The sequence below is a fragment of the Monodon monoceros genome, unplaced genomic scaffold, assembly GCF_005190385.1.
Source record: "Monodon monoceros isolate NGI ecotype Baffin Bay Population unplaced genomic scaffold, NGI_Narwhal_1 Super_Scaffold_16, whole genome shotgun sequence".
Taxonomy (NCBI): domain Eukaryota; kingdom Metazoa; phylum Chordata; class Mammalia; order Artiodactyla; family Monodontidae; genus Monodon; species Monodon monoceros.
The window spans coordinates 60433382-60454743 of record NW_021703772.1 but is presented as its reverse complement, the minus strand read 5'-3'; the positions used below and the strand labels follow the sequence as shown (position 1 = coordinate 60454743).

At 42.6% G+C, this 21362-nt stretch overlaps 1 protein-coding gene and 1 non-coding gene across 2 annotated transcripts in view; both read left to right on the top strand.

Annotated features, from left to right (window-relative positions):
- The first annotated feature begins 1065 nt into the window (after positions 1-1065).
- The window catches only part of METAP1D (methionyl aminopeptidase type 1D, mitochondrial), a 78309-nt gene continuing 58012 nt past the window's right edge, over positions 1066-21362 (top strand). Inside the window, 2 exon segments of the mRNA XM_029226059.1 lie at positions 1066-1353; positions 1355-1502. Of these exon segments, the coding sequence (XP_029081892.1) occupies positions 1066-1353; positions 1355-1502 (436 nt within the window).
- Positions 18246-18317, top strand: TRNAV-UAC. The gene has a single exon. It is a non-coding gene; the product is annotated as a tRNA-Val (tRNA).

The following is a 21362-nucleotide window of genomic DNA, read 5'->3' as shown; positions in this document are numbered from 1 at the left end:
GTGTTCTAAGATTTGATGTTCATGAGTGGAAAAGCAAGTTGCAACAGTAAGTATGTGATTCCATTTAAAATCTTTACACATATTTGCCTGTAAAAGGCATGGAGTGACACACACAGTGGCTGACTAAATAGTGGGATTGTGGTGTGTAGAGAGGGTGAGGAAGGGGATTTACCCTTTCTTTAAAAAATCATTTCTGGGGGCTTCCCTGGTGGCGCAGTGGTTGAGAGTCCGCCTGCCGACGCAGGGGACACGGGTTCGTGCCCCGCTCCGGGAAGATCCCACATGCCGCGGGGCAGCTGGGCCTGCGCGTCCGGAGCCTGTGCTCTGCAACGGGAGAGGCCACAGCAGTGAGGGACCCGCGTAGCACCAAAAAAAAAAAAAAAAAAAATCATTTCTGAATTGTCTGGGTTTTTCACGGAGTGTGTAGTTAAATTAAATTCTTAAATATTAATTAGCAGACATCACACATGTTCACCAAGAATCCTTATCAATCTTTACTGCATTTGGAGACTGTTACATTCTTGGTTTGACTGGGTCCATGCAGAGTTCAATTCCTTCACCAGACATTCCTTGAATATCAGGTTCTTTGCTGGGTACCAGGCTACCAAGATGATTAATACCTGGTCCATGACAGAATGGAAATATGCCCCAGAATGCAGATAAGAGGAACAGCGAATTTGGTAAAAATTGACACTGTCATCACTAGGAATACATCAGCTCCCTCGCTTGATTCATAACTGGCCTTCTGTAGCCTTCATCTTTCGGCAGCGCAATTGGCAGACGTCATCCTCTCATTGTTAAAAGTCAAATTTAGGATTAAGACTCCACTTAATACCGCTGAGCTCGAGGTGTCCTTGGGGAAGGAGAAGTCCCCTGAATATACCCACTCTGGTACCCAGAATAGATTTTGCAGCTGCACACAGATCCTGTCTTGTCTGTTGTCTCTGCTGAGTAATGTAGATTCTGGGACAGCAAAGGGGCAGCTGGTGACTCTGAACCAAATTTTACCTTTCAACTGAATCCAGGGAAATAATTTGCAACAAAGAGCAGACGATGCAAAGTGCTATGTTGAACGCTAGATTGTGCTTTATTTTTTCCTCCCAACTTTACGTTTCCATGCACCAAAATGTTGATGCTACAAATATTGGATACCACGCTTACCTGACAGGCTTCTTCCATCCCACCTGGGCGCGGGGGCTCAGAGCGAGCGCGCGAACCGCGGCTGGAGCCCGTCTCTCGCGGCCGGAGCGGGCTCGGCCGGCCGCGGGTTCCCCTACTGGCCCCGGTGCCCGAGCCGCTCCGCCGCCTGGGCTCCCGCAGTCAGCTCCCGCCGCGCACGCGCACTCTCCCTCTGGCGGCCTCGGCGCCTCCGGTCTTCGGCACGGCTGCGACTGGACTGCTCCAACGGGCGGGGCGGGGCGAGGAGGGGGCGAGAGCCCGAGGCCACGTGACCGACGCCAACATGGCGGCGCCCAGCGGCGTCCACCTGTTCGTCCGGAGAGGTAAGCACCTGGAGGACAGTTCCGCGGGGCTTCTCACTGTCGCTCACTGGCTACGCAGTCGGGTTCAAAGGAATACACGTCCGCGATCAGACATCTCGGCGCACACGAATGTGCTTTCAGTTCTGCGGACAGACGCAGACACACGATGACACATTGCCACAGGAACATACCCACAAGTGTTCATTTGTCACTTGCCTAGATCACGTCACTGCGTGGCATCTATTTGCAGTCGCTCCTTGAGATTTATGGGACATTGTCTGAGGTTTTCTTCTCCCACGTCAGTTGTGTGTTTGCTGTAGCAAACTCTTTTATTCCTGAGGCGGAGCAATGAACCTACAGTAACTGAAATGCGCCTCGACCCTCAGTTGCCGCAGAGAAAGCAACTTGTATCCGTTGGCATGATTCAACACGTCTTTTGGGGAACTTGCAAAATGTGATTATTCTCTTCCATTGACTTAAAGTTAAGAAGAGGAGAAATTTTGTCTGGCTAGCTTTCAGTAGGTGTTACTCTTGTGTGAGTGGTGAGATTTTAGTAAATGTGCAAATACTTTTGCAGGTGAATCTTTGTTGGATTTGAACCGGTTTCTGAATCTTTGTTGGAAAGAACTAGGAAGTTTCAAGGATGGGGGAAGAAGGAAATTAAAATATTTTCAAGGACTATTTAGGTTTCAGGCATGTAGGAACAACAGTCCTATGAGGCAAATATTATTTTCACAGTAAATAGCTACCGTTTATTAAGTGCTTTTGAAGTACATGATACTGTGTTAAGCACCTAACATATGCTAGCTACCTTTTAAAACCCAGTGAGTTAGGCATTATTCTCTGCTGATGAGAAAAGTGAGACAAAGAGGTTAAGTAATAAGACTAAGATTGCACAGATTGTAAGGGGCAAAATGGGCATTTGAACATGGCACTGATTTCTTTTCTTTTCTTTTTTTTTTTTTTAAGTGCTCATTCCTCTGCCCTGCATGGCATGGTCTCTTCACAGAAATCAGTGTGCAAAGTTCAGATGAGACAGGACAAGTATGATGAGCATGTGTGAGAAGTAAAAAGGAAGATGTTTTTAGAGAGGGAGGAGGTTGGTAGGCAGATAGACCTCAGTCTTTCAGTGTAATATAGTGTTAGTGGAGATGACTAAGGAGCCACAGGAAGATATGAGGTGAGAGATGTGTAAAGGGAAGGTGATGTAGGCAGTATTTTGGACTGGTTGGAAGGGAGAGTGGAGGCCAGTGTGAGAGTACAGCCTTGTGAAAAGAGCACCCATTTACATCTCTTAAGATCTGGGTTCCAATCCAAACTCTGTTTACTAATCAAGTTACTTTTTTTCTGTTTCCTCCTTTGACAAGAAATAATGGCGTTTAGACTTCTTTTTTGTGCACTGCAGGTAATGGCGAAGAGGATCTGGGCAGATAGTCAAGGTAGAGGAGGAGCCAAAACACACACACACACGTGTTATATACACACACATATATGTATGCATATGTATATAATCTCTTTGCAGAGTATAGAAATAACATATTCATCTTTTTTTTTTTTTTTTGCGGTACGCGGGCCTCTCGCTGCTGTGGCCTCTCCCGTCGCGGAGCACAGGCTCCGGACGCACAGGCTCAGCGGCCATGGCTCACGGGCCCAGCCCCTCCGCGGCATGTGGGATCTTCCCGGACCGGGGCACGAACCCGTGTCCCCTGCATCGGCAGGCGGACTCTCAACCACTGCGCCACCAGGGAAGCTCCATATTCATCTTTTTTGTGACTTATGATTTTGACAAATGGTGGTTCAGACAGTCTTGGAAAAAGCTATTACAGAAATAGCTATAGTAACCCATCCCACTATACCCCACAAGAGGGTTATCTTCTGACTAGAAGAGGGGGATCTTCTGATTAGAAGAGGGAGGGAAAATATGTCATCAGGAAGACATTTAGTGATGGGGAAAGGCCCCTTTATGGATTATTCATAATTACTTTTATTATGCATTGCAGACAGGTTGTCCTGTACCACCTGCTCTCCGCCCCCCAGGGTTGAAAATGAAGGGTAAATTTATGAAGGGTACTCTCTTTTCTCTCTTCCTCCTTTTCACCCTTTTAGATTGATGTAAATTAATCCACTGTAAGTCTTTATGTGCCAGGATTTATCGTCAGCATCTATGTGCACCTTTCCCTCTTGGAAAATGGGAAGAAGAGATTTTTTTTTTTTTTTTGGCTGCGTTGGGTCTTCGTTGCTGTGTGTGAGCTTTCTCTAGTTGTGGTGAGCGGGGGCTACTGTTCGTTGTGGTGCGCAGGCTCCTCATTGCAGTGGCTTCTCTTGTTGTGGAGCACGGGATCTAGGCGCACGTGCTTCAGTAGTTGTGGCACGCAGGCTCAGTAGTTGTGGCTCGCAGGCTCTAGAGCACAGGGTCTGTAGTTGTGGCGCACGGGCTTAGTTGCTCCGTGGCATGTGGGATCTTTCTGGACCAGGGATCGAACCCATGTCCCCTGCATTGGCAGGCAGATTCTTAACCACTGTGCCACCAGGGAAGTGCCAGAAGAGATTTTTTAACCTCTTAAGAAGGGCATAAGGTTTCTCTCATGACTCTCCAGCTCATTGTAGCTTTAATCACAGTACACCCTCTATATAGTAGTTACCTACTTCCTCTCTCCATCCCCACTCCTAACTAGATTGTTAATTCTTGTTGAGCAGGAACCATGTCTTATCTATATGTGTATCTTAATAAGCACAGTACCTGGCTGAAGAGCCTACTGAATTGAGAGGCTGTTAAGACTTGTTCTCTTCTGAGGAATTCCCTGGCGGTCCAGTGGTTAGGACTGGGTGCTTTCACTGCCGAGGGCATGGGTTCAGTCCCTGGTCAGGGAATTAAGATCCCGCTTAAGATCCCGCAAGCCCTGCAGCTTGGCCAAATTTGTTCTCTTCTATCATGGGCTAAGGGATGGGTGGAAACTATAAGTAGTGACATTGGAAAGGGGAAAGGATGGATTAGTCTCTTGGAAGGTAGAGAGAAGGTAACAAGAGCCTTTTAGGGATGAAGGTACTCCTGGTATTAGCACTGACACTAAATCCCTGATCACGGTGCAAAATCCCTACCCTGGGGCCCCAGGAGCTCTGTCCTTGCTTAATCTCTCACTCCCAGTTGCCACTTTATTAGAATCTTTGTTCCAGCTCTCGAAGCTGGCACGTAAGATCCTTTGCCCAGTGAGTATGGGAAGGAATGGTGAAGGCAAGGAAGGGAGCATATTTTCTCTTTTACACTCTTGTTCCTTTTTTGAGCCAGTCTCTCCTGGCTTGCCTCCTGTTTCTCTGATTTTCCCAGACTTCCACTAGGCTCTTCTTCTACTTCTAGATTTTTAAATATTAGTGTTCCCCAGGATTCTGTTCTAAGCCCTCATCCCTGTTTCCTCTCTTGGTTGTCAGCAATCAAATTTACCTACCTCAATGACTGTCAAATCTATACAGTTTTTAAAAATCAACAGAGTATCCCCTGGAACTGAACACCAGGTCTGAATGCCAGCTCTCTGTTAGGTATCTTTTCCTAGATGTCTCACAGGCCCTTTAAGCTCAACAAGTCCAAAATGGAAATGAATATTTTCCTGCACATCTGCTTCTCCGCATATATACTCTGTCTCCATTAATGGCATCACCATCCAGGCAGTACCTAAGTGTAAGTATTTAAGGGTTTTTGGTCCCCACCACTGCCTTCAGTGTCTGTGTCCAGTGAGTCAGTAAATCCTATTTCTTGGATGCCTCCAGTTTTCTGCATGGTCTGGGTATAATTCTTTACCATCCCTTGTAACTGGTCTCCACCTCAGTCCACCTTCTTCCCCACAGCCAGCTGTCTTTCTAGAATTCAGATCTGATTATGACGCTTCCCTACTAAAACAACCTCTGGGGACTCTTCATTACTGGGATAGTCTGAATCCCTCAGCATCGAAGGATAGCACCATCTCAGTCTTGCCTCAGTTTACCTTTTCAGCCTTAGGTCCTGCCAGTTTCCTAACCTCATATCTCTGCTAAGGTTCGCCATTGTGTACCTCCTTAATTGCTTTGCCTGCAATGTCTTTTTTCACCCAGCAAACCATTCATCCTTCAAGGCCACACTTAAATGCCATCTCTCCTTTGAAGCTGTATTTGCCTCTGCCCAGGCTAAGCTAACCCAGTCTGCTTACATAGCACTCAGGGCATGCCTTTATCACAACGCTTATTACCCTGTATCAGAGTATGCACACTTATCTGAAAAGTATTTGTTTACACCTCCATCTCCCTTGCTAGAATGGGAGCTTCTTAGAGACAAGAATCTTATCTTCTTCATCTCTGTCTTCCCAAAACCTGGCATACAATGTGTATACATAGTAAGCACTCAGTTTCATAACCAAATGAAAGACCTTTCAGACTGCAACCTCCTGTAGGAACATTTGTTCACAAAAGTTATATGGTAGGCCTAAAGAATAATTTATCTCAAAATGTCAGTTTTTGTCATATGACCAGCCTAGTTAGTGACTTTGTTCCCTGCCCCCACCCCCTTTTATAGTCCATCTCCCTCCAAGATTAATTTAAGGCAGTGTTACTTCTGTATACCTTTTTGGGCAACTGTGAGAATTCCAGGTAATGTGAGTTGTGAGTCAGACTTACTGGAGATAATTAGAAAAAAGAGGTTGGGAGGGGGAAGGGAAGAAATCTGAAAGAGAAGTGCTTAAGGCTTAAGCAGTGTAGTCATGGGAGAGATGAAGGAAGCTGATGGAAGTAAACCCTTGGACCTAATCACTATCCTGCTGTCCTTCCACAATCCATGTGGAGGGAACTGATGCCAGTGAGAGGAGAGGGGGCAGATTGTGGCAAGTCCAGCAGAAAGTCTAAGAAAGGCACAGTTGGTGGGTGTGTGAAATAGTTTGGCTTTTCCAGAGGGCTGTGTGGCAATGTGTATCAAGGTGTAAGGTATACATACTTTTTACCTAACAATTCTGCTTTTAGGAATTTATCCTGCGAGAACAATAAGATGAGTGTACAAAGTTGGATAAATAAGAATGTCACTTTATAATAATGGTAATTGGGAAATATTCACCATAATCTGAAATGTCCATTGGTAAGAGAATGACTAAATAAATTATAGTTTATCCATGCAATGGCGTGCTGTGCAGCCATTAAAAAGATGATGTAGATATACTGTAGACTTAAAAAGTCATGGACATGCATAGAGGAGAAAAGGCTGGTATAAAACAGTAAATCCCACTTACATAAAGTTTGTATCTTTGTTTCCTTATACATATATATGCCCAAAGAAATATCTAGCATGATGCTCACCCAAGTGTTCATAGCTTTTATTTCCAGATGGTGAGATTGTACTGATTTTTACTTTCTTTATAATTGATGTGTTTGAATTTTATACATTGAGAAGTTAGCATTTTTATTTTCCAAACCTTTTTTTTTAAAACTGTATAAAAGAAAAAACCAACCAAGCAAATACGAAAGATATCAAATGTTTGAATGGGACCAGACCCAAGGGAAAAATTTCTTTTACTGTGCATATTCTCTGCAACAAAGCAAAATGTCTATGTAATTTATAATATAGGAAAGGAACACCTTTAAGATTTCCATGATCAAGGAATGGTAACTGGAAATTACTTATATATACTCATTACTGTAATTTAAGATGCATATAATGCTACTAATATTTTATTATTCTTGTCTTTTTTTAACAAATGTACAAATTTTTACAAGTGCTTTTGTTCATTTGTGACTCTAAGGCCATAGATTCTTCCACTAAGAATTTTCTTATGATAGTGGTTTTTCAAAAATTTAACCTCCAGGTAGGGGAGGGGCTATATTACATAATAAATTAGGTACTTTAAACTTTTGTCAACTGACCTGAGATCCTTACTGTTTTGTATAGATTCAGTAGGAAAATGTATCCTCAGTTTCATCAAACCAACTTAGAAATCATCTTTTGGGATGCAGGCCATGGATGATTTGGAAAATATCAATACTATTAATAAGGAGATTCCTGTGACTTAAACTCTATTCATGTTGATAGCTGAGAATGGAGATGGATTTTTGCTATATGATTTTTTTTAACAAGTACCTTAATACAAGTACAAATAAACTCTGTTATGATATGGCTTGTTACTACATAAATTAAAGCATACTTAACAATCAAATCATGACCCTGAATTCCCTAAAGTCAGACTTGTCCCTCAAGCCATGTGTGCTCTTATGTTTTCCCTCTGCTTGAAATAGCTTTCTGTAACGCATAGTTCCTGTCTCCCATTGAAATTACGAACTTTAATACACACATTGAGGCACGTAGACCCTCAATGATGAATGCTGTGCAGTCATTAACCAAAAAGAAAAAAAAAAAGGTGTTGACCTCTATTTGTTGACGTGGAATGATATTCACAACATATATTATTTGGAAAATGCAAGTTATAGAGCAATTTAATCTTATTTTGTGAAATCAAATATTGATATATCCATGTGTGTCAAAGTGTAGAACATACAGAGAGAGAGAGAAAGAGAGAATGGCATTCACCTACATAAATATTCACAGTTTTTATGAAATGTTCACTTTCCCCAAGCATTGGGAATCTTTGAAAATGCAGAGTGGATGCTATGTATCTTTGGGAATTTGGCAAGATGGGAGGAGAATAAGATATATGCAAAGCTTCATTTGAACATTATCTTGTTTTTCAGTTAAAACAGTTTTTTCTTGTAGAGATTGGATTTTCTTTTTTAGCTTTTGAATGTGCGGAATTTCAAGCATAAAGAAAAGTGGAGAGAGCAGTACATACCCATCACCTAGTTACAATAGTCATCAATTTATGGCAGCTCTTGTTTCATCTTTACCCCCAGCCACTTCCCCTCCCCAAACTGGATTATTTTGAAGCACATCTCAGATATATAATTTCATCTGTAGATTTTTCATTATGTATCTCCAAAAGCCAGGAGCCTTTAAAATTTTCTTCATATATTGCACTTATCAGTTCTAGAATTTACATTTGGTTCTTTTCTTACAGTTTCCATTTCTGTGTTGAGGTTTCCCAGCTGTTTACTCACGTGCATCTTTTCCTTTAAGTACTTGTACGTACATATTTATAACAGCTGTTTTAAAGTCCTTATCTGTTAATCTGTCATCTGGGTGATCTCAGGGTCTTTTTCTGTTTTATTGACTTTTTTTTCTTGACTGTGGATCACATTTTTCTGTGCTTCATATATGTAATTGTATCTTCTTCCCAAGTGGATAATACCTTGTGGAGATTATGCTGTTCTGCCAGGCGTGGTTTTCTTCCTTGGTGGATCTGTTTGTTTTGCTCTTAGTACTAGAGCGTGGCTCTTACTCTAGTGCAGAGTTCAGCAAACTTTTTCTATAAAGGGCCAGATAGTAAATATCTTAAACTTCTGTGGGCCCTATCGTCTCTACTGCAGCTACTCAAGTCTGCTAATATAGTACAAAGGCAGCATAGACAGTATATAAACAAATGAGCATAGCTATATTCCAATAAAATTTTATTTATAAGAAAGACAGTGAGCCGGGTTTGGCTCACAGGTCTTAATTTGCCCATTTTTGCTCTGCATGTGCGTGGTTCTTATTCCACTGAAGGCCCACTTATTCAGTTCTTATTCCACTGAATGCCTGTGGGGCTCAGTGAGGTCCATCTACTCGGGTTGGGCTAAGACTTCAACTTCTCCCAGCCCTGCAACCTCTGGAATCTCTATTCAGCTCTCAGCCTTGCACCAGCTGCTGTCTGGTAGGCCTTGTGCCTCTCTGTTTCCCAGAACCCTCAGTACTGCACAAATTCCAGCTGCTTCAGCAGCCAGCCCTCTGCTCTCTGCCTCCCTAAGTAAACAATGAGGGGCTGTGCTTGGCTTGGGCTCCATCTCCCAAGGCCACATTTGGGACGGTTTCCCCAGGCAGAACACTGGAGCCAATCTGGGCTCACCTTGTGTACTTATTTACCCTCAAGTTTCACTGTCCTACATTGTTCAGCAGCCAATGCCAAAAAATAGCTCCTTCACGTTTTGTCTAGTCATTTAAGGCAGGAAGGAATTCTAGTACCAGTTATGCCAACATGGCTAGAAGAGGATGTCAGGTTTTTTTTTTTTATTCAGTAAGTTTATTTTCCCAGGTTTTTTTTCTTGAAATTTATTTGTTGAAGCAACTGACTCGGCATGGAGCTTTCGACATTCTGGATTTTGCTGACTGTATTTCCCGTGGAGTCATTTAAAATGTTCCTCTATTAACTGGCAGTTAGACCCAAGGCCTGACTTGATTTACGTTACACTTTTTGTTGTTGTTGTTGTTTTGGGCAAGAATACTTCCTAGAGTATTGCTTTATGTAATGTTAGTGGCCACTGGTGATCATTACTTGGCTCCATTAGCTCATTAAGACTTTGCAAAATGGTAATATTTTAATTCAGTCATTCCTTCTGCATTTATTAGCTAGAAGATATCTACAGAAAGAAACTTTCTCGTCAAGTATTTGATTACCCTGATAGACCTCATCCTGAAAAGTTAAATGTTTGATTTGTTCTCTGTATTTACCAGTTCTTAAAATAACAAGTTTATCCTCCAAAAGTGACCAATGAGTTGTGTTTAGAACTGTGTGGATTTATGTTTAATTGGGTATCTACTTCCTTAATTTTCTGAAAGTATATGAAAGGATCACTCAGTGTGGAAATGTAATCCTAAAGCAAGATTGAAAGATTATAGAAAGAAGAGCAAAAGCAATTGACAGAAATAGCATTTAAAAAAATGAATTTAGGGAATTCTTACTATAACAATATTAAAGCAGGAGGTTATAGAGTAAGAAAGGATTGAACATCCTCCAGTGTTTGTTGCAAGTTGAGTCCCATGGTGTTAGTCCTTCACATTGCAGCAAGAGGTTCAGTTTTGTATCTAGTGAAACGTCAGATCTTGTGCTTAGAATAATATGCTTCTTAATATCTAGAGAGTGATTATATATCAGAAAAAGCAACTGGTAAAGATCTGATTTTGGATCCTGTCTCTACAACTTATTATCACGTGAATTTAAAAAGTAATGTAATTTTCCACTCAACTTTTCTGTGAACCTAAAGCTGCTCTAAAAACTATGTCTATTAAAAAAAACAACCTTTCTGAATTTCACTTTCTTCACCTGTTTTCAAAAAAAGAAAGGGTTTAAAATTATCTAAGTTAAATGAAAATTAAGAAATTAAGTGGGAGAACCTGTGAAAGTATCTAGCACAAGAAATGTCCCTTCCCTTTTTGCAGATGTTCTCCATTGGTTGAAGCAATTACAAGGAAGCCCAGATTCGGGGAAGGGGATATAGAGTCCCTCTTGATGGGATACGTGTCAATGAATCGAGGCAATCTAAGGCTGTTTCTTGAATACAATGGGAAGGAAGAAGATGGACTCCTCAAATACATGCAAAATTTTGTCTATATGGACACTATCCTGAAGGAAAATATGCGTGACTTTCATTAATTTCTCGAAGTAAGATGATTTGAAAAAACAATAGCATCTCCCTTAGAATATCAATATTCTTTGATACCCCTCCCACTGAGAAGTGGGGTCTCACTTAGTTGCTCCACGGCACGTGGGATCTTCCGGACCAGGGCTCGAACCTGTGTCCCGTCCCCTTGAGTCTAGACTGCCTTGTGACTACTTCAACCAAAAGAGAATTGGGGAGGTGATGCTGTGTGACTTTCAAGGCTGTCATAAAAGGAGATGCAGCTTCTGCTTTGTTCACTAGAACAGTCATGCTGGCAGCTTCAGCTGCCTTGTAAGAAACCCAACTACCCTGGGGCTGCTGTGTTGTGAGGAAGCCAAGCCACTTGAAGAGGTTCTTTGAAAGTTATCCAGTCAGGAGACCTAATCTTTGAGTCATCCCATTGCAGGCACCAGACATGTGAATGAGCCTTCAGATGGTTCCAGCCCACAGCCCTAGAGTCATCCCCAGCCAAGTCTTCTTCTTTACTCAGGGCCTCAGATATCATGCAGCCTCAGACATTCATTTCCAAATTCCCGACCCAAAGAATCCATGAGCATAATAAAATTATTAGTTCTGTTAAAACACTGTTAACTTTTGGGTAACTCGTTACAAAGCAGTATTAACTAGAACACTATGTAATATCTAAGAGCCAGCAGCAATTAATTTTCAGTGGAAAACCTAAAGGACAACTTATAGGTAGTACATGCAGGCAGGCAGTCACAAAATATCTCCCACAAAACTTGGAGTCACCACACACAACAAGTATGGCTTATCACCAGATATTTATTTATTTATTTAAAAAATTTTGTTTAGACTTCCCTGGTGGTGCAGTGGTTAAGAATCCGCCTGCCAATGCAGGGGACACTGGTTCGAGCCCTGGTCCGGGAAGATCCCACATGCCGCGGAGCAACTAAGCCCGTGAGCCACAGTTACTGACCCTGTGGTTTAGAGCCCGCAAGTCACAACTACTGAGCCTGCGTGCCACAACTACTGAGCCCGTGCGCCTAGAGCCCGTGCTCCTCAACAAGAGAAGCCACTGCAATGAGAAGCCCGCGCACCACAACAAAGAGTAGCCCTCACTGACCGCAACTAGAGAAAGCCCGTGTGCAGCAATGAAGACCCAACACAGCCAAAAATAAATTAATTAATTAATTAATTTCAAAAAATATATATTTTTTTGGCTGCCCACGCTGCTTTTGGGATCTTAGTTCCCTGACCAGGGATTGAACCTGCACCTCAGCAGTGAAAGCATGGACTCCTAACCACTGGACCGCCAGGGAATTCCCTATCACCAGATATTTATAGTCTAGATGAAGTTTATTAATCGGGAGTCATTTTTACCATAAGTGATATTACTCAGTATCATGGCTGACTTTCCACATTTGCCAGGTTTCCAAAGAGAACAGAGCTAGAAAGTTAACCCAAGGTCAAATGTGTCAATAGAGAACTATCCATTGAGAAAAGCAAAGTAAAAATATTAATATTAGACAGAATAGAATTTAAGGCAAAAAGCATCAAAGAGGACAAAGAGGTTCATGGACCTTTTCTCTTTCTACCCTCACTATCCCCTTAATGATCTCATTAGTCATATGACTCTAATAACACATTAAGCTGTTGCCTCCCATGCTTATGCCCTCAGCCAAGACCTTTCTCCTAAATTCCAGACTCATACATCCATCTGCTTACTTGACATTTCCAAATGTCGAAATCGACATGTGCAAAACTCCAAAACTGGACTTCTAATCTCTTCCCTAAAATTTGCTCCACTCCAAAGACTTCCCTACCTTAGTTGTTGGTAATTTTATCCTGTCAGTTTCTCAGACCATAAACCTTCAAATCAACCCCAATTCCTTTCTTTCTCTCACGTATCCAGTCTGTCAAGAAATCCCATTGAATCTACCTTTTTAAAAAAATTAATTAATTTATTTATTTATTTTTGGCTGTGTTGGGTCTTTGTTGCTGCACACGGGCTTTCTCTAGTTGTGGTGAGCGGGGGCTACACTTTGTTGCGGTGCGTGGGCTTCTCATTGTCGTAGCTTCTCGTTGCAGAGCAGGGGCTCTAGGCACACAGGCTTCAGTAGTTGTGGCACGTGGGCTCAGTAGTTGTGGCTCGCGGGCTCTAGAGTGCAGGCTCAGTAGTTGTGGTGCACGGGCTTAGTTGCTCTGCGACATGTGGGATCTTCCCGGGCCAGGGCTCCAACCCGTGTCCCTTGCATTGGCAGGCAGATTCTTAACCACTGCGCCACCAGGGAAGCCCCAAATCTACCTTTAAGATATATCCAGAATGCATTTTTGACACCGCACTGTCACCACCCTGAGTTCAGTCACTGTCATATCTTACCTGGATTACTGCAGTAACCACTTACTGGTCTCCCTGCTTCTACCCTTGCCCTCCTATACTGGATTCTCAACACAGCAGCCAGACTGAACTTTTAAAAATGTTAAGTCAGATCATGTCATTCTTTTGCTGAAAACCTACTTCACTCAGAGTAAAAGCCAAAATCCTCATAATGTCCTGTAAGGCCCTACTCATAGCACTTAACACTTTCTAACACACTGTATGACTTATTTATTTGTCATGTTGTCTGTCGCCTACCTCCCCACATATATAGACTATAAGTTTGGCAAAGAGAAGAATTTTTGTTTGTTTTTTTCCCTGATGTATCCCAAGTACCTAGAACAATGCCTGGCACATAATAAGCACTCAATAAAGATTTTTTGAATGAATGAATGAAAAGTGGCTAATTAATAGTGATACAATAAAGTTATTAATAATGAATCTTTGAGTCAAATAACATGTTAAAATACATAAAGCAAGAGCTGTTAAAAATAAAAGGAAAAATGGATAAAACCGCAATCGTAATAGGAAACTAGCATGCCTCTAATTTGTCAATTTAAGTAGACATAACAAGGTTATTGGATTTCAGAATGTTATAATTAGTAAATTTGATTTAATATTAAATTTGATACCTTGGATTAGGATTTTTTTTTACAAATATACACAAAATAGGATAAAAGATGGTAAGTTATGCCACTGAAAACCTCAGTAAGTTCTAGAAAGAAAAATTGTATAAACTGCATCCTCTGATCACAAGGCAATAATGCACAAATTAATGGGGAAAGAGGAGATTTGACCCAAGTATTGTGGAAACACAAAAGGAAACTAAATAGTGGGGTATGTACCATTTACACTGTACTGGCCTTGGAATACACATTTCTTGTCCTGTGAGTTCACAGTCCTTGGTGGAATCAAACATGTAAATCAATTTTGCAATAGAATAAGAAGGATGCACAGATAGAGGTAAGCATATGATGCAATGGGATCATCCCGTAGAGACCGACACGCCTTCACCTTTACAGAGGAGGAGAAGACTAGGCTGAGTCCTCCAGTGCAAGGAGGGCCTGGTCAGATGAAGGAGTCTAGAAACAGAGAGGCCTCCTGTCCAAAGGCAGAGAGAGGGGTGAGAGCCTGTGCAGCCTTCTGGGATCTCGGCTGGTTTAATATGGCAAGCAAGCAGGGTGAGAGCTAGGGAGTAGCCAGTTGCAGATGCTACTTTTAGCAGTAAAATGTGTAGCATTTGGGGACTACCTGAATGGGACAACTGAAGCATGTGTGTGAAAAGGGGTAAAGATACCAGACTCCTGCTCCCTTAGGGATGGAGGAAATGATAGATGTGCATGTAGATAGTTTTTCAGCTGGGAGAGGAGACATAAAATTGAAGAAGCTCCTCGTCCCCCAATTACTTCTGTTTCTTTCTGTACATTTTTGCAGAGATTAGAGATGAAATGAGGTAGGGGGTTGGGAAATAGGAAGAAAAAATGATAAGGGATAATAGAAGGATTGCCCAGCAGTGTTGAGATCCAAGTGAAATTAGAGACCGTGTATCTGTAGTGACCCCATTCATTGCCACTGTGTGATTTTCTCCAAATGGGCATCATCCTGTGTGTATAAAAGAGTGAAGGTAGATAGTTGGATTGATTGGAATTTTCCAGATGGATGCACTGGAAGGACCAGGGAGTAAGAGAAAAGGAGAGTGGGGGGTTAGCAAGAGGGGGGTTGAATTAATGCATTCTAGAGTCTAGCCTAGGCTGGAAGTTTCCCAGGGTCATGGACCTTGTCTATTTTGTTTGTTTCTGGGCTCATTATTATTACAATGAATAATCTAGAACATAGAAGTAGAAAGGGAAGAGACTGATAGTTTGGTTGGGGGGGAAAGGAGTTGTCCTAAGACGAGAATTTCCAGCAAGAGCAAAGAACAGGTATAATGGGAATTAGAAGTGAGGAACTGGAAGATTTGGGGGTAGTAGTCTGGAGTGTCACCACGGAGGTGACTTCTGAACTGGGTTAGATGGTTTTTAGTTTAATTGGAGAAAGAAGCCTAATACCTATAACACTGCAAAACAGTATGATAGTGCTCCAGGAAAAAGAGGAAGGAAAGATAATTTGGGGCTGGAGTGATCACTTCACAGAATTGGGCCTTGAAGGATGAGTAAGGTGGTCAGCAGAGAGGCGGAGGGATGATGGAGGGGCATTTCTAAGGGGGTAAAGCAGGACAGCAGTGGGGAAACCATGTGAATACCGGAAAAGTCAAGACCTGTTCAGAGGGTTCTGGAATGGAGGGTTTGTCTGGAGCTGACAGTTTGCGTAGAAGAGTTATGAAGAGGAAGATTAATAATACAGGTTAGGGCCAGGTGATGAGAACGTTGAAGGTCGGCTTAGGGTTTATCTTATAGGCAGCAGAGACTGATGAAGGTTTTTGACAAATAAGTGAAATAACCTGCAGCTGGTGGTGCCCTGGATGTATTGAAGAGGGAAAGCTATCGTATCATTTGGGAAATATTGGTGGAAACAAAGTGATGGGGGCCTGAATTAGTGTCTTGTGTTCAGGATGGAAAGGGAGAGATGGATGCAAGAGAAATGATACAGAGAAGGAGGAATCAGGACCTGGTGGTTAGAAAGGGGACCTGAGGAAGGAGAGGAGCTGTCAGAGCAGAAAAGAGGGAGTTGGCAGAAACAGAGAACCTAGTCAGGAAAAGAGGCTCAGGAGGAAATTTTTGGATGACTCAGTAAGGGTCAGTGAAATTGGCCACTTGGAGGTCATAGAGACTTAGACCAAAATTTTATCAGTGGAAGGAGAGATGAAAAGTGATGGTGGTGGCTGCAGAGAAGTGTGGAGGTTCTTGGTTCTCTTTTTAAACAACAACTTCATCAAGATATAATTCACAGACCATGCAATTCACCTATTTAAAGTTTACAATTCAGTGGTATTTAGTGTATTCAGAGTTGTGTGACCATCACCACCATCAATTTTATATTTTCATCACCCCTGAAAGAAACCTCTTACCCATTAGTAGTCACTCTCCAATCCCCCTATCCTCACCAGCCCTAGGTAACCACTAATCAGCTTTCTGGCTTTATAGATTTCCTATTCTGGACATTTCAAATACGTGTAATCACATAATGTGTGGTCTTCTATGACTGGCTTCTTTCATTTAGGACTGTGTTTTCAAGGTTTATTCATGTTGAAGCATGTATCAGTACTTCATCCCTTTTTTAATTGCCAAATAATATTCTACTGAATGGGATATCACATTTTGTTTATCCATTTACCAATTGTTGGACATTTGGGTTATATCCACTTTTTGACTCTTACAAATAATGCTGCTGTGGACATTTGTGTACAAGTTTTGTGTGGACGTACATTTTGGTTTTGACATAGAGGTCCTGGCTATGTTTAGATGCAGAGGGAAGGAAGGCAACTGGTAAGGAACAAGGACCACGGGAAATTCTGGAGAGCAGGGGGCTTCCTGGAGAGAGAGCAGACCTGAAAGAGGTGAAAAGGAATAGAAGGAGGAGAAGGGGGAAAATTCCCCTTGGAAGTGGTGAGAGTATCTCTACTTCTACAACAGGAGTGAAGGATGAGTGGGAATTTCTTTTTCTATGAATGAAAATACTTTGAAAATATATTTTCTGATTATAAAAGTAATACAAGAAAGGCTGTATAAAGAGAGGCTAAGAGTGTGGGTTGTCAAATCAGGCTCCTTAGGTTCGAATCCTGATGCTGCTGCTTACTAGTTGTGGAACCTTGGGCATGTTAACCTATCCAGGCTTCAGTTTCTTCATTTTTAAAATGGAGTTGAGACAAGTACTTACCTTACTAGGCTATTATGAAGATTAAAGAAATGATACCTGTGCAGCTGTATTAGTTACCTACTGCTGTGTAACAAATTACCCCAAATGACAAACTCTATGTCACAGTTTCTGAGGGGCAGGAATCTGGGTGTAGCTTAGCTGGGGGCCTATGGCTTAGGAGCTCTCATGAGGTTGTAGTTGAGCTATTGGTGGGAGCTGTAGTCATCCCAGCACTTGACTGGGGCTGGAGGACCCACTGCCAAGCTCACTCACATGGTTCTTGGCCGGCCTCAGTTCCTTGTGAAGGCCACTTTCTTGCCACCTGTGTCTCTCCATTGCACTGCTCACAACATGGCAGCCTGCTTCTTCCAGACTCGTGATCCAAGGAGGGTACCAGAGTGCCCACTGTGGCAGAAGCCACAGTCTTTTATAACCTAATTTCAGAAGTAACATCCCGTCCCCCTGCTCCCACAGACCAGCACAGTGTAGCAGACCAGGGTGTGGATGCCAGGAGGCTGGGTCATTGGCGACCACCTTGGCTACCACACAGTTCTTAATAATAAGCCCTTAATAACTACAGTTGGCCCTTGAACCACACGGATTTGACCTGCATGGGTCCACTTATACATGGATTTTTTTTTTGATAGTAAATACTACAGTGCTACATGGTCCACAGATACTGAAGGCTGACTATTTATTTGCAGATGTTCTCCTGCGAGGAGGGTCAGCACCCTTAACCCCCAGGTTGTTCAGTGGTCAACTGTATTCATAGTGGAAATATTAAGATATTATAAAAGTGGGGCTTCCCTGGTGGCTCAGTGGTTAAGAACCCCCCTGCCAATGCAGGGGACACAGGTTCGAGCCCTGGTCCAGGAAGATCCCACAGGCCGCGAAGCAACTAAGCTTGTGAGCCACAACTACTGAAGCCCACATGCCACAACTACTGAAGCCCACGTGCCTAGAGCCCATGCTCCACAACAAGAGAAGCCACTGCAATGAGAAGCCCACAGACTGTAACGAAGAGTAGCCCTCACTTGCCACAACTAGAGAAAGCCCGCATGCAGCAACGAAGACCCAACGCAGCCAAAAATAAAAACAAATAAATAAATTTATGTTTTTTAAAAAGATATTATAAAAATGTATATAGAAGAGGGAATTCCCTGGTGGTCCAGTGGTTAGGACGCGGCGTTTACACTGCCGTGGCCTGGGTTCAATCCCTGGTCGGGGAACTAAGATCCCCCAAGCTGAGTGGTGCCACCAAAACAAAAACAAAAACAAAAAAAGTATAAAGAAGAAAGTAAAAGTCACTCACAGTCCACCATTTAGATAGAATTGGCATTTCTAAAATGACTTTTTCCCTAAGGAGGGCTACTAGTAATAGGACCATGATTTCTAAAAATTCCTTCCACATCTACGAGAGAAAGCTTATTAATTACTGAAATATTAACTTAGGAAAATGAACATTTGAGATCCTTTTATCTCTCACATTTGGAGTCTGCACATCACACTTGTTTATCCTTCTATTCAGCATTGTGATAATTCTGAATTTGGGGCATCACATACCCTGTCTCTGTCATCAGTAAGATTGTGATTTTCCTATAAGATCAAATAGAAATAGGTCATGGATGAAAAGAACACCCTCACCGGACTCCCTGCCAACTGGCTGGTCCAGCTGAAAACCAGCCCCTCTAAGAATTGATGTTACAAAAACAGCTCCTCTCTGTTGTCTTCTGTCATTTCTCCCCTACTTTATGTTCCGTGAATAGCAGCTGTTCAGGGTATTGCCGAGTGAGCACAGGGGTGCTGCAATCAGAAATGTGACTGAGCGACACAGCAGGAGAAGGCTGGGGCCGAGGGAGGTGTGTTCTGGTGATACAGTGAGTAAGTGGGAGACATGACAAACAGCCAGACAGCAGTACGATGGCCCACTGGGAAGCATGTGAAAGATTATCAATTACGTCGATTAAAAAAAAGAAAGCCCCCAGAAGTCTCTTTCACCAGAAGAGAAAAATCACAGCTGCTGAGAGTCTTGTCAAGTCTCTTAGGTGGATTGGTGCTTCGTGCTAGCTTCTTTTATAAAAGTCAGATTAATTTTCTAATACTGTTTTCTACTTTAATGTTATGGCTTTAATCATTAGACTATCACCAATTCCTTCAGGCAATAGGAAGCGATTGAAGATTTAATGAGATTCATATTGCTTGTCCTTAAATGTTGATGACTTCCTTCATGCATATTAATCATTCCTGACCTTGATCTTAAATTCCTTCCCAGCACAGATTCTCATCAAGCATACCTACTAGATCCCTCAGTGTTCACCAGGCACCTGGTTTGTTTCCAACAGGACATTAACTCTAATGTTCAGTGTACATCAGATTTTTCAGTACCCTTGTCTGATTTGTCTTCTAGTTCTTACTATGATTATAAATCTGGAAAATTTAGGGGGAGAAAAATCAGCAGCCCTGAAGAGGGGATTTAGCCTAGTTTAAAAGACTGTCCTGTTCAGCAGACCTTGAACATGCCTTAATTGCTTGTCTAGGTCAGTATGTCCAACTGGCAACTCTCAGACCCCATCCAGGCCACAGAGTGTTTCTGGGTGGCTGAAGTGTGTGTGCTCCGGCTGGCGATCAGCAGGACTCGGCCTTTGTCCCCTGCTTTGGCGGCCCCAGCCTTTAGTTCAGGCCTACCCCCTCCTGCCACAGGGGCCTGGGAAACCCTGGCTGACCACCTGGTCTCCTCATGCCCAGCATCCGTGCATCTGCATCCCCACCCTTGCCCCAATTATCTCCTCAGCCACCTTGGCAGATTTTCTAACCAACAGTCCTTGCCCGAACCAGGACCCAGGAAAGGAGTCGTTGGAGTGTGTGAGAGGAGAGAGGAGAGGGCTGAGGAGTCGGGGTCGGGGCGGGGGGGGGGGGGGAGATGAAAGTGAGAGCGAAGGGGTGTGGGGGAAAGAGGGAGAAAGGATCACATCAGTTGAAGAGAAAATAAATATGTAAGACCTTGAGGGTGAGGGAGTCTGTATACAAGGAGACAGAACGAGTAGGAAGAACTAGGTAAAGAGGTGAAAGAGCTTGCTTACGGTGATGCTGAGATGAGGACCAAAAGAGGTAAATTTGCGTGTGAAAGAGGCCACCTGTGAGAGAATGGGAAGAGAAAATGGAGAGAGCAAAACAGCTCTGCTCCATAGAACCTGACCAGGCGCATCACTGGGAAACACGGTCTAACAAAGCATTTTTTCAGATTTGTGAATATGTTTTTGTTTTTTGTTTGTTTGTTTGTTTTGCGGTACGCGGGCCTCTCACTGTTGTGGCCTCTCCGGTTGCGGAGCACAGGCTCCGGACGCGCAGGCTCAGTGGCCATGGCTCACGGGCCCAGCCGCTCCGCGGCATGTGGGATCTTCCCGGACTGGGGCACGAACCCGTGTCCCCTGCATTGGCAGGCGGACTCTCAACCACTGCACCACCAGGGAAGCCCGTGAATATGTTTATAACAAAAAAGTATTGTTATAGAAAAGTTAAACCGCAAACAGACCCTTAGAAGATTACATTACATTAAGGTTATTTTAGGATGTCCCAAATGCTTGCTGGCATGTTGATTGTCTTAAATGTGGCTCACCCCAACCAAGAAGTTGGACAGTATCAAGTTTGATGATGTTAAGTGCGTACCATTTTTAAAAAACAAATAAATGGAGTGCTTTTTCCATACAAATGGAAGCTTTTCATCTTCTTAAGTAATCATCTGTTGATATCGTTTAACTGAATAAGTAGGAAGATATCCATTTTGTGAAGTAGGTTTCTCATATGTAATGATCAAAATCTTTCTCTTTTAAAGATAACTTTTAAAATATAGTCAGAAATTTTCATACCTTTTAACTCAATTATTTAATTCCACTTCAACAAGTCTATATTCAGAAAATAACTAGAGATGCTGGCAAAGATTTCATTTTAAGGATGTCTATTACAGTATTAATCATATTAGCGAAGAACTGGAAACTCCCTAAATGTCTAAAAAAATAGAGGAATGATTAAATTATGATACCTCTGTAAGATGAGAGAGTCTATTACATAGTCGCTAAACTACTTCTAATTCATCTCCACACTACACTCAGGTGGCTTTTTAAGTAGCACATTGGATCATTTCACTTCCTCTTAAACCTCTCCTTGGCTTCCCATTGCACTCACCATGAAAATCCTGACCTCCAAGGCTTTGTCTTATCACCCCAACTCTCTAGTCCCTCCATTTCTGTCTACTGGCCTGCTTTTCAGGTGCTCTC